Source organism: Petaurus breviceps, unplaced genomic scaffold, assembly GCF_028583685.1.
Source record: "Petaurus breviceps papuanus isolate PSGF00001 unplaced genomic scaffold, PetGlider_PUasm1.0 37, whole genome shotgun sequence".
NCBI lineage: Eukaryota > Metazoa > Chordata > Mammalia > Diprotodontia > Petauridae > Petaurus > Petaurus breviceps.
Window position 1 is genome coordinate 29,058,381 of NW_027186296.1, and position 12,418 is coordinate 29,070,798.

Below are 12,418 nucleotides of genomic sequence, written 5' to 3' on the forward strand. Positions count from 1 at the left end.
GAACTATGGAATCTGAATGCAGAATGAAGCAGATTATTTTCTTTTTTTGTTTTATTTTTCTTTCCCTCTCATGGTTTTTCCCATTCATTATAATTCTTCTATGCAACATGACTAATGTGAAAATATGTTTATTAGAAATGCATGTGTAGAGCTCATATCAGATTGCAAGCCATCTTGGGGAAGGAGGAGGAGAAAATTTAAAACTTATGGAAGTGAATGTTGAAAACTAAAAAGAAATAATTTTGAAAAAAGAAAAAATTAGAATTCAGCAAGAGATAGCTAAAGACTTTACAAGACATCAAGAAACAATAAAAAGGGGGTGGCTAGGTGGCGCAGTGAATAGAGCACTAGCCCTGGAGTCAGGAGGACCTGGGTTCAGATCAGGACTCTGACACTTAACACAAAAACTAGCTGTGTGACCTTGGGCAAGTCACTTAACCCCAACTGCCCTCCAAAAAGAAAAAAAAAAACAAAGAAAAAAAGGAACAATAAAAAGAATGAAAAAATAAAAGACAATGTAAAATATCTTGTTAGAAAAACAACTAATCTGGAAAACAAATCCAGGAGAGATAATTTAAAAATTATTGGATTTCCTGAAAGCCATGATAAAAAAAAAAAGAGCCTAGACATCATCTTTCAAGAAATTATCAAGGGAAACTACCCTGATATTCTAGAGCAAGAAGGTAATTTAGAAATTAAGAGAGTCCACTGATCACCTCCTGAAAGAAATTCCAAAATGAAAACTCCCAGGAATATTATAGCCAAATTCTAGAGTTCCCAGGTTAAAGATAAAATATCGCAAGTACCCAGAAAGAAACAATTCAAGTACTGTAGAGCCACAGTCAGGATAGCACAAGATTTAGCAGCTTCTACATTAAAGGATCAGAGGGTTTGGAGTATGATGTTCTGGAGGGCAAAGGAGCTAAGATTACAACCAAGAATTATCTACACAGCAAAACTGAATATAATCCTTCAGGGGAAAAAACAGATATTCAATGAAATAAGAGGAATTTTCAAGCATTCTTGATGGAAAGACCAAAGCTAAACAGAAAATATGACTTCCAAATAGAACTCAAGGGAAGCATAAAAAGATAAACAGGAAAGGGAAATCATATGGGACTTAATAAGGTTAAACTGTTTATATTCCTTCTTTAGGAAGATGATTCTTGTAACATTTAAGAAGTTTCTCATTATTAGGCCACATAGAAGTATGTATAGACAGAGGGCACAGATGTGAGTTGAATATGATGGGATATTTTTAAAAATAAAATTAAGACCACTTCTAAATCTATATCCCAGAGAGCAAACAAATGGGAAAAGGACCCACATGTACAAAATGTTTTATAGCAGCTCTTTTTGTGGTGGCAAAGAATTGGAAATTAAGGTGCTATCCATCAGTTGGGGAATGGTTGAACAAGTTGTGGTATATGAATGAAATGGAATACTATTGTGCTATAAGAAATGATAAGCAGGTAGACTACAGAAAAACTTGAAAAGACTTACATGAACTGATGCTGAGTGAAGTGAGCAGAACCAGGATAACATTTTACACATAAGAGCCACACTGTATGGGCGTGGAGCCAAGATGGTGGAGTAGAAGCAAGAGCCACACTGTATGATGACTAATTTTGATAGACTTCTCTCTCCTTAGGAATGCAAGGATCTAAAACAACTTCACAGACTCATGATGGAAAATGCTGTCCACATACAAAAAAAGAACTATGGAATCTGAATGCAGATCAGAGCATATTATTTGCTCTCTTTTCTTTCTTGTGGTTTCTCCCACTGGTTTTAATTCTTCACAACATGACTAATGTGAAAATAGGTTTAATATTAAAGTATATGCAGAACCTATATCAAAATATAAGCCATCTTAGTGTGGGGGAAGGGAAAAGATGGGGAGAAATTTTGGAACTCAAAATCATACAGAAGTAGATGTTGAAAACTAAAAATAGATTTAAAAAAAATAAAATTAAGGGGTGCAAAAGGAATGCACTAGGAGAAAGGGAAAGGGAGAGGTAGAATGGGGATAAATTATCTCACATCAAGGAGGCAAGAAAGTTTTTACAATGAAGGTGAAGATGGAGGAGGTGGCAGAGAATGTTTGAATCTTACTTTCATCAGAATTGGCTCAAAGATGGAATAGAAATCTATCTTACCCTACAGGAAAATAGGAGAGCAAGAAGATAAGAGAAAGGGTGGGGGTGCTCATGGAAGGGAAGGTGGATTGGGGAAGGCAATAATCAGAAAAAAAAAACACTTTTGAGGAGGGTCAGGGTGAAAGGAGAGAATAAAATAAAAAGGGAGGAAATAGGATGGAGGGAAATAGATTTAGCAATCATAACTGAAAAAATCTTTTGAAGCAAGTTTCTGCGATAAAGGCTTCATTTTTGAAATAATGAATCAAATTTATAAAGATAAGAGCTATTCTCCAACTGACAAATTATCAAAACCTATGAATTCTGCTTTCAGATGAAGTAATCAAAGCTATCCATAGTCATATAAAAAAAATGCTCTGATTGGGAAAATGTGAATTAAAAATATCAAGCAGAGTAAATACCAAGGTAGGTAAAAGCTACCTCACTCCTATTATGAGCTAATAGGACAGAAAAGTAGAATGATAAATGTTGGAGATGTGGGAAATTTGAGACACCAAGGCTCCACTGGTGGAGTTGTGAACTGATTCAACCATTACGTAGAGCAATTCTGGAACTATGCTCAAATATTTTTAGCAACTCTTTTCTGATGGCAAATAATTAGAAATTGAGGGGATGCCCATCAGTTGTGCAATGGCTAAACAATTTGTAGAATATGATCATGATAGAATACTATTGTGATATAAGAAATAATGAATGAGATGCTCTCAGAAAAATCTAGAGACTTACATGATGCAAAGTGAAATAAGTAGAACCAGAACATTGTACACATTAACAGCAACATAGTATGATGATCAACTGTGAATGACTTAGCTATTCTCAGCAATACAATGACAAAAGATAACTCTGAAGGACTTAAGGTGAAAAAATGCCATCCATGCCCAGAGAAAGAACTGATGTGAGTCTGAAAACAGATTGAAGCATACTTTTTTTTTTTTTTAAAGCAATCGGGTTTAAGTAACTTGCTCAAGGTTACACAGCCAGTTATTTCTGGGTGTGGTGCTGAGTATCTGAGCCCAGATTTGATTCAGGTCATCCCAACACTGGAGCCGGTGCTGAGCCACCTGGCCGCCCCTGAAGCATACTTTTAAAAAAAACTTCCTTTGGTTTTTATTTCGTTCTATAGTTTGGTTTTTTTTACAACATGGCTAATATGAAAATGTTTTGTGTAACTACACATTGGATAACCAATATCAAATTGTTTGCCTTCTCAATGAGGAGGGTAGGGAAGGAAGGGATAGAATTTGGAACTCAATCTTAAAAATGTTGAAATTTTTTTTTTACATGTCACTGGGGGAAAACCTTTTGGAAAATGTATAAAAATGGTCAAGAATGAAAGTTTAGTAAAATGATTCACATTTATATGAAGATTCTTGGATGTTCATATATAATAACCAAATGTATATTAAAATAATGGGTCAAATTAAGAGTATGTACTTTTAATGTATAATTTGTATATGTTCAGTGGTACATATATACATATTATAAATAGATTTGGGATCTATATAGGTAGCTTTTGACTGAATTAATGAAGTAAATTTAATTGTCTCAACTTTTGAGAAAGCTTTTGTGACACTTTTGGAACTAAGACATTTTGTTACCATGGGCCAGAAAAAAAAAAAAAAAAGGAAGACAATTAAATTGATTGTGAATTTTACACAGCTCACTATTAAAGTAACAGACGTACTCTCCCTTTAGGTACAATATAAAACAAAATCATAGTGGGGAAAAGATTTTTCTAAAAAGCTTTCAATATAAGGCAAGGCCTTGAAAAATGGATGAAGAACACAAATGGAAATGTTGTGATACATATTTTTACATTTGGGGAAATCGGCTCAAAGAAGCCAAAATAACTTGCTCAGAGTCACAAAGGCAAAATGAACAAATAGAGAATGAGTCAAGTTAATTAGCTTTTATTAAACTAAATATAGTGCTAAATGCTGGGAATTAAAAAAAAGTCCCCACATTCAGAGTTTACATTCAAGTAGTGTAAAACAATACTTAAAGGGGTGGTGAAAAGCAGTGGGGGGAGGGGAGAAGGAAACAAGTAGGGGCACAGAAGTCAGGAAAAGTCAAGAGACAACCAGGGAGAGTTATAAAGGAATGAGCATGGCAGACCTGGAGACTTACTCAAGACTGAAGTTCAGAAGAACTCAGCAATTAGAGAAGAGGGTTTAAGAGGTGGAAGGATCTTCCAGGGTGAGTGTGCCACAGGGGGCAAAGGCATCTTTCATGTTGAAAAGTCAGCCAGGGGGGCAGGGGGGGGGGCGGGGGAGGCACGACTAGGTGGTGCAGTGACTAGAGCACCGGCCCTGGAGTCAGGAGGACCCAAGTTCAAATGTGGCCTCAGACACTTGACACAATTACTAGCCGTGTGACTTTGGGCAAGTCACAAACCCAACTGCCCTCCAAAGAAGCAACAACAACAAAAAGCCAGCAGGGGTCTTCTACAAAAAGCATAAAATATTTGGAGATAATTGACCAAAGCACACAAAATACCTGTCAATATGCAAATAGAATGTTCTCTTTTAAAAAATTAAAAAACTTGAATAGCTGGAAGAATATTCAATGCTCTTGAATGAGTTATGTGAATCATAAAAAACGACAATACTACCAATGTTAATTTACAATTTTTTTTAATGCTATACCAATAAAATTGTCAAAGGGATACTTTGCAGAACTTGATAAAATAATAATATTCCTTTGGAAAAAATATGTAGAATATTATCAAGGGAAATAATGAAAAGGGAAATGGGAAACAGTACTTTCAGACCTCGAACTGTATTATAAAGTAACAGTCATCAAAACCATCCGGTAATGGTTTAAAAAAAAGAGTTGGGGCGGCTGGGTGGCGCAGTGAGTAAACGTCGGCCCCGGAGTCAGGAGGGCCCGAGTTCGGTTCCGGCTTCAGACACTTAACACCCACACACACACACACACACAAAACTAGCCACGTAACCTTGGGCAAGTTACTTAACCCCAATTGCCCTCCAAAAGGCAATAAAATAAAATAAAATGAGTCAATGGAAGAGATTTCTTGTTGTTCAGTCTCATGTCATGTCCAAATTTTTGTGACTCCATTTGGGGTTTTCTTGGCAAAGATACTAGAGTGCTTTACCATTTCCTTCTCCAGCTCATTTTATAGATGAGGAAACTCAGGCAAACAGGGTTAAGTGACTTGCCCAGGATCACACAGCTAATGCCTGAGACCAGATTTAAACTCAAGAAAATTAGTCTTCCTGACTCCAGTCAGGTACTCTATCCATTGTGCCACCTAACAGATTAGACAAGGAATAATCAGAAACAATAAAACAAAGTAGCCCAGTATGATAAATGGGAAAAGAGAAATTATTTAGGAAAGAACTGCTTGTTTAGTAAATCTACTAGGAAAACTGGAAAGCAGTCTGACAGAAATCAGGCTTATACTAACACTTTACAACACACACTCCATTCTGAATGGAAATGTGACCTTATATAGCATGTTGATATTAACTTATTTTATATATAATGTACATTAATAATTTATTACATGTATACATACATATAACCAAAAGTCATTCTCCCAATACAAAGATGATCAGAGAAAATGAACAGTTCTCAAAGGAAGGATTGCAAGTTATTAATGACCATATGAAGGAATGCTTCAAATCAATATTAACACAAAAAATTTAAATCACAACAATCCAGAGGTTTTGCCTCACACCATACAAACTGGCAAAGATGACAAACATGAGAATAGTTAATACGGGCGGGATTGTGGAAAGGCAGGAACATTAGTGTACTGTTGGTAGAGTTGTAAATCAGTACAACCATTTTGGAAAGCAATCTGGAATTTTGCAAATAAAAAGATTAAAACAGGAATATATCTACTACCAGGTTTATACCCCAAAGAGGTTATAGATAAGAAGAAAGTCCCCATATAAACCAAAATATTTATAGCAGTGCTTTTTGTGATATAAAATAACTGGAAACAAAGTGATGCCCATCAATTGCAGAATAGCTAAACAAATTGTGGTATATGAATGCAATGGAATATTACTGTGAAAGAAATGACAAATATGATTAATATAAATAAACATAGAAAAGTTGACATGAACTAATGCAGGAAAAAGTAAAGTCAATAAAATATACATTATTACAACAATGTAAATGGAAAGAAAAACAAAAAAAGTTAAAAGTTAGTATTGTGAAAATTACAAAGAACATGCATGGCTCAAGAAAGAGATATGAGAAACCAACCCTCCCATTCCATCCTTTTGCAGGGGAGTTCCAGAGTATGGTATCTTGCATGTATTTTCATTTTTTCCAATGTATTATCAGTTATGCTGATTTTTCCTTTCTTTTGTCTTTAAAAAAATATTATTTGTTATATGGGATAGCTGTCTAGGAGAGAGAAGGGAAGGATACTGGAGGGAAAAATGATTTAAACAGAAGTATCAAATAGTCCATGGATTGCATATAGAAATAGGGGAATAGCTCACCAAACTGTGATACAAGAATATAATATAATATTACTGTATTCTATGAAACGAATGATGAATACAGAGAAGCATGGGAAGATTGAAATAAAATAATGCAAAGTGAGGTAAATAAGAAAACAATATACACGACTAAAAAATAAATGGACAAAACAAACATAAAACAATTGAAAATCAATGTTGTGAAATTACAAAGAGCAAGCTTCTTCCCAAAGAAGACACCTGCATTACAATTATTTTCAGAGTTTTTCAGTGTACTAAATGGTTTGGAAATTTTTCCTCATAGCTTTAAAAAAATTCTTTATTAGGGATGTCTCAGAAAGGTGGAGAATGAAGAATATAAAGAAAATTTAAGTGGCATAAAGTCAGACATGAATAAAAATTCATTAGAAACATTCTGTAATAGGTTCATAATCTAATACATGATATTCTTTTTCTGGTCTGTCAATGGAAATATTCATGTTTATTGATAATTTTCTAATTGATAATGAAAAAGTTCTAAGTGAAGATGGGCAAAAATTTTAAGTTACTAATTTTGAATATACAAAAATAATGAGGGATATTAAATCCAGGCCTTCTACATTCATCTACATGTTATTAAATGAATCACTGAATATTCATGTAACAGAAAACAGTAATGCAACTGAGCAGTAAATATGATAATAGCTAACTTATATAGCATATAACATATGCCAGGCACTTGCTAATCACTTTGTGATTATTGTCTAACTTGATCTTGATAACCTGGGAGGTAGGTGCTATTATTACCACCATTTTATAGTCAAGAAAATTGAGGCAAATAAATGGAGGCAAAATGACTTGCCCAGGGTCATAAAGTAAGAAAGAGGGTGAGGTAAAGCTTTTAATTTGGGTCTTCCTTGACTCCAGGTCCAGTGTTCTATCTGCTGTGACACCTAGCTGAAGAACAAAACCTGCAAAGAATTTTATGAAATATTACAATGCAGGGGAGTGGGGGGGGGAGGGGAAGAGAGCAGAAAGGACATGAAAGACAACAGTAAGAAATACACCTGAAAATATCAGCAGAAGCTATTTGTGAAAGGTTTAAAAAACCAAACCAGATTTTGTATTTTAGCTGAAACACAACAGGAAGCCACTTCTTGAGCAGCAGAATGATGGGGAATGATGTGGATGCCCAGTGCTTGAGAAACAACTTTACAGTAGCATGGAAAATATATTCAAGTCAAAGGAGTCAGGGGAACCAATAAAGGCCCTCAAGATTTTATAACTGATTGGCTATAGGGGTATATGGATGAAAGAATTGTGAATAACTGAGGTTATGAATCTGTACATTCATAGCTGGTGATCTAGTGATTACCACAGTGCCAGGCACATAGTTCCCACTTAATAAATGTCTAACTGGTGCCCTCTACAGAAACAAGGAATCTTGGAGGAGAAATGAATGCTTATGGGACATCCAAGCAAAGCTCACCAGATGCTTGGTGATTAAAGGATTGGAGCTTAGGTGAGATATGAGTATATTTCATATTCACCTGCCTAGAGATGATAATCAAATAATTAAACTAATGGAATGAACAAGTCAGAAAAGGGACAAGGCAGAGACTTAAGGTACACCCATGCAAAGAGTCTGAGCAAAGGACAGTGAAAAGAAACAATTGGGACAGGTAACACCTAAGAGACATCTCATTAAAAACTCAGGTGAGAACGTTTAGGACTGAGCAATAATGTCGAGGTCAAGGATAAAATGTTATACTTTATGAATTTAACTTATACGTAAGCAATTATAGTTACAATTATATTGATATTTTTTATTTAAAAATCTGTAATAAATGCTTGAGGCTACAAATCACTGGTCTCTGTGAAATACTTTTTCAAAAATCAGTAACATTGAGATGCCCAATGTGTACTCAAAGTTGATGATGCTTTATTGTGCTAATAGGAATTGCTAAAATAGAAAAATTTGGGAAGACTGGTATGAAAAGATACAAAGTAAAGTGAGTGCAACCAGATAATACCATAAGGATAATCAACTTTGAAGGACTTGAGAACTCTGATCAACCAACATTCAAAAGGACTCACAATGAAACAAACATGCCATCTGCTTCCAGACAGAATTGATGGACTCAAGGACAGCCTGAAGCCTTTTTTCTTTTCTGACATGGCTAATGCAAGAATGTGTTTTGCATAACTATATGCATTTATAATAGGTCATTTTTCTTACCTTCTTTACGGGTAGAGAGCAAAGAAGAGAAAGGAAATTCAAAACCAAAAATAAAACTGAATTTTAAAAAATTCTATAAAAGAAATGACTAAAATACACCTTGAAATAATTTCAGATTTTGCACATTTTTGCTGAATCCAAACGTAAAGCAGCAAGGAAATACATCCTATTACCTCAGGCATAGTAAAAAGCTTCTTTAATGAATAATCATATGAATTTAACATATGAATGTATGCAGTAGTTTTGGTGCTGCCTGAACAGCAGAGTACCATCTCTGACATACTTATGCCTCCAAACCCCTGACAACCTGGTACCTGAAAGAGTAATGATCAAAAATATGAAATTACATTTAACCTCTTCCACTCTGGAATTACACAAGGAGTCCAGCCAGAAGCTCTTTGGGCAATGGAAAAAGGGACTTCTAGGCAAAGCCAGTACCCTGGTGCAGGGTAGCCTTTCACAGAACCACAAAATAAGGGAAAACAGGTGTGTTTGGAGGCAGTAATCAGGAGAAAGGAAGGAAATAAAAACTAGTGCATGAGTTTTCCACAGAGAGAAAGAGCCATGGGAGGCTTGAAGAGAAGGGAAAAGATTTGGAGTAACTTTTAAGAATTCCATACTTTTAAACACACCAGCAGCACCCCAAGACGAGATTATCTTGAGCATTCTTTCCCATTTTCATGTTTCCTATAACTGGCCAAGAGACATTATCAGGTCAGATATGAGGTAGATGTTAGGAAGAAAAACTCTTTATCTGACAAAATTACTTTAAATGCTTGTATGATGTTTAAAAAAAAAAGACTTCCTGCTACTCCCTGGCTACACATCGAGTCAGACTATACTTATCAAAAGTGCTTGAAGTAGGTGGTGATACCTGTTTTAAAAGATGGCCAGTTGGCTACAGGCAATGGGAGACCACTAAGGTATTGAAAAACAAGAGTACTAAATGAGCTGAAAGCATGGCTAGTTACAGTCTAAAGGATGGCTGGGGAGGGGCTGGAAGTAAAGACCACTTAGGAAGATACTGCAGAGGTCTAAGTATCTGCCAAAAGGTACTTTAAGTAAGAATGGGAGGCAATATTGGTCAAATGCTATAGTATAGTCAAGAGAAGTAGCCACTGTAGGTCCAGATATCACGACTCAAGTTTTAGTTTCAGCTCTATCACGAATTCTGCAAGATTTTAAGTCATTTATTTATTAAAGAACAGGAAATTTTATACATCTAAAATAAGATGCTAAGTACATTATTTGTTTAGTGTTCAAAGTGAGAAAATTTAAATAATTTTAGGATTTTATAAATGTTGACACTAAGATCACTGGTGCACAAATCTTCTTTTAGATACAGGATTTCCCATCCTTTATCATTTGTTGTAACATTTTATGTAGGAGGTTATAAAGGCAGAATTGACAGGACTCTGAATGAATGACTTCTTTCTCTACATCAAAATATGATTTTAAGCATGGGTTATAGTGATAGTGCTGGAGGAGCACAATTCTGAAGATGCTTAATTCCATTGTGGATGAGTTAAATTATACTACTGGAAGTAGGTATATGTTACCTTTCTGTAACTAAAATTTCTTTCTTCTAGGGTGAGCTCAGCTAAAGTTGAACAGACAGGCCTAAGTCCTAAAAAAAAAGACAAACTAGCTTTATAAGTGAACATCAGTAATCTACTATAATTTTGGTTTTGGTTATATTAGTGTCATAGGACATTGTAATGTTGACCTAAAGGTGTAAACACAAAGACTCATAGAATTCTTGGTGTGAATTTTTATTTTTTTTTTTACCAAAGGCAGCAATGTTTTCCTACATATAAAATCCAAGTGGATTCACTTACTTCAAGCTTGGATTTCTTCCACATCTCAACAAAGTTGGGAACATGGAAAACAATTCTGAGAGATGGAATTTATCTATCAGATAATGGTTTCCTGGTTGATTACCCAGACAGAAACTTAATGATACAATTCAGAAAAAGTTCCATTCACAGCTCAAGGCCTCCTTATACTTAACTATATTCCCACACAAACCCAAATACATTCATTATGTAATTAAAAATGTTCAACACTTAAGCAACTATACAGAATATGAAGGTTTATTTCAAAAAGGAATATTTTTACCAGGATACACAGATGCACTTAATGTAACAGTACCTTCTGCAAAAATAGGTTACATAATACTCAGAAATGCAAGAAACAATTTTATTTTCTACAAATTAGACAGCAGATGTTTTTCTTAGCTTGTATAACCTCCAAAATGGAGGTCACAAATATGTATCTTGTGACAAAGTAGCTAACTCTAAAGCCTGACACCACAGAGCTAATGCTGGTAACTTAAATGACTATTACACAGTTGCAAACTACTCTTCATATTCACACAGTGTTAAAACAAAACGGTTTCCATTCCAATATTCTTTGCTTCTTGAATGGGACTCTAGTGCTGCAAGGAAAAATGTTCAAAAGATACACAAAACTATTTAAAATTACAACATAACTATTAAAATACCTTCTCAAATTGAGGAAAGCAATCATGTTTTTAAAAAAGAAAGAAAAGGGGAGAAAAGGAGTTTGACCAAACTCCTGGATAAGTCATTTGTCCTCTGACTTGTCTGTTAAAAGTTTACAAGAGATTTCAATAAATTATCTTGAAACCATGTTAAGCAGCTGATTTCAGAATCTTCTTGGAGGTCCACCCTTAAATGGCTTAAATCCGGAGCCACTTCCTCTTTGCATAGAATTGCCTGTGATCTGCACAATTCTATTAATTGGTGATGAGTTACTGGAAACAAATTTTTAAGAGAGTGTTAAAGATCAGATTGGAAAAAAAAAACAACAAAACATTTTAAAGAGTATCCACAAAGGCACTGGAAAAAAATTTTTTAAAGAGTATCCACAAATGCACGTACATCCAGAAATCAAGCATCTTATATAGGAACCAAAGAATACATAAAACAAATGTGACTTAGACCACCATTGTTTGTAACTTAAAACAGGCAGAGGAGACATACATTAAAAAATTTAACATGAGTTGGCATATAAGTAAATGAGTGTTACAGAGAAATGTTAAAAAAAAGTTTGAAAAGTCTAAGAAAAATGGACGTGAAACAGCTGGTTTTTTTTTTAAGATGCTGTATGGAAGAGAAGGTAGATGCCAAAAGCTGTGCAAAAATTTAGATGGAAGGGAAGAAGAACACAAGCAAAGACTTGAAGTTAAAACTGATCATGGTGCATTTGTAGGATATTAAGTATACTAGGCTAGACAGAATGAAGAGTTCTGTTGTCTAATCTGAAAACAAGGCTAGAGGTTGAACAAGGTTAAGTTTACAAAAGGTCTGAAACTTAAATGCCATGTTAAGGAGTTTAGGTTTTTTTTTTTTTTGGCCAGGGAGAAATGGGACATCAGAGCTTTAATTTCATCAGTAGGGCACTTCCTTTGAGAAATTCCCTCTACCAGTGCATATTGGCACCTGCTTGGCAGTTTATAGCTTTAGTTGTCAAGAGGCAATGAGGTTAGGTGACTTGCCCAAGGTCACAAGATCAGCATGCTTCAGAGAAATGTTTTGAACTCAGGTACTTCTGACCCTGAG

At 34.9% G+C, this 12,418-nt stretch overlaps 1 protein-coding gene across 3 annotated transcripts in view; it reads right to left on the reverse strand.

Moving 5' to 3' along the window:
- Positions 1 to 10,911: 10,911 nt before the first annotated feature.
- SLTM (SAFB like transcription modulator) overlaps positions 10,912 to 12,418 on the reverse strand; it is a 47,668-nt gene continuing 46,161 nt past the window's right edge. For all 3 annotated transcript variants that reach the window (XM_069098160.1, XM_069098159.1, XM_069098158.1), the window contains exon 21: positions 10,912 to 11,610. In XM_069098160.1, the coding sequence (XP_068954261.1) occupies positions 11,502 to 11,610 (109 nt within the window). In that variant the 3' untranslated portion in view covers positions 10,912 to 11,501. The remainder of the gene's footprint in view (positions 11,611 to 12,418) is intronic.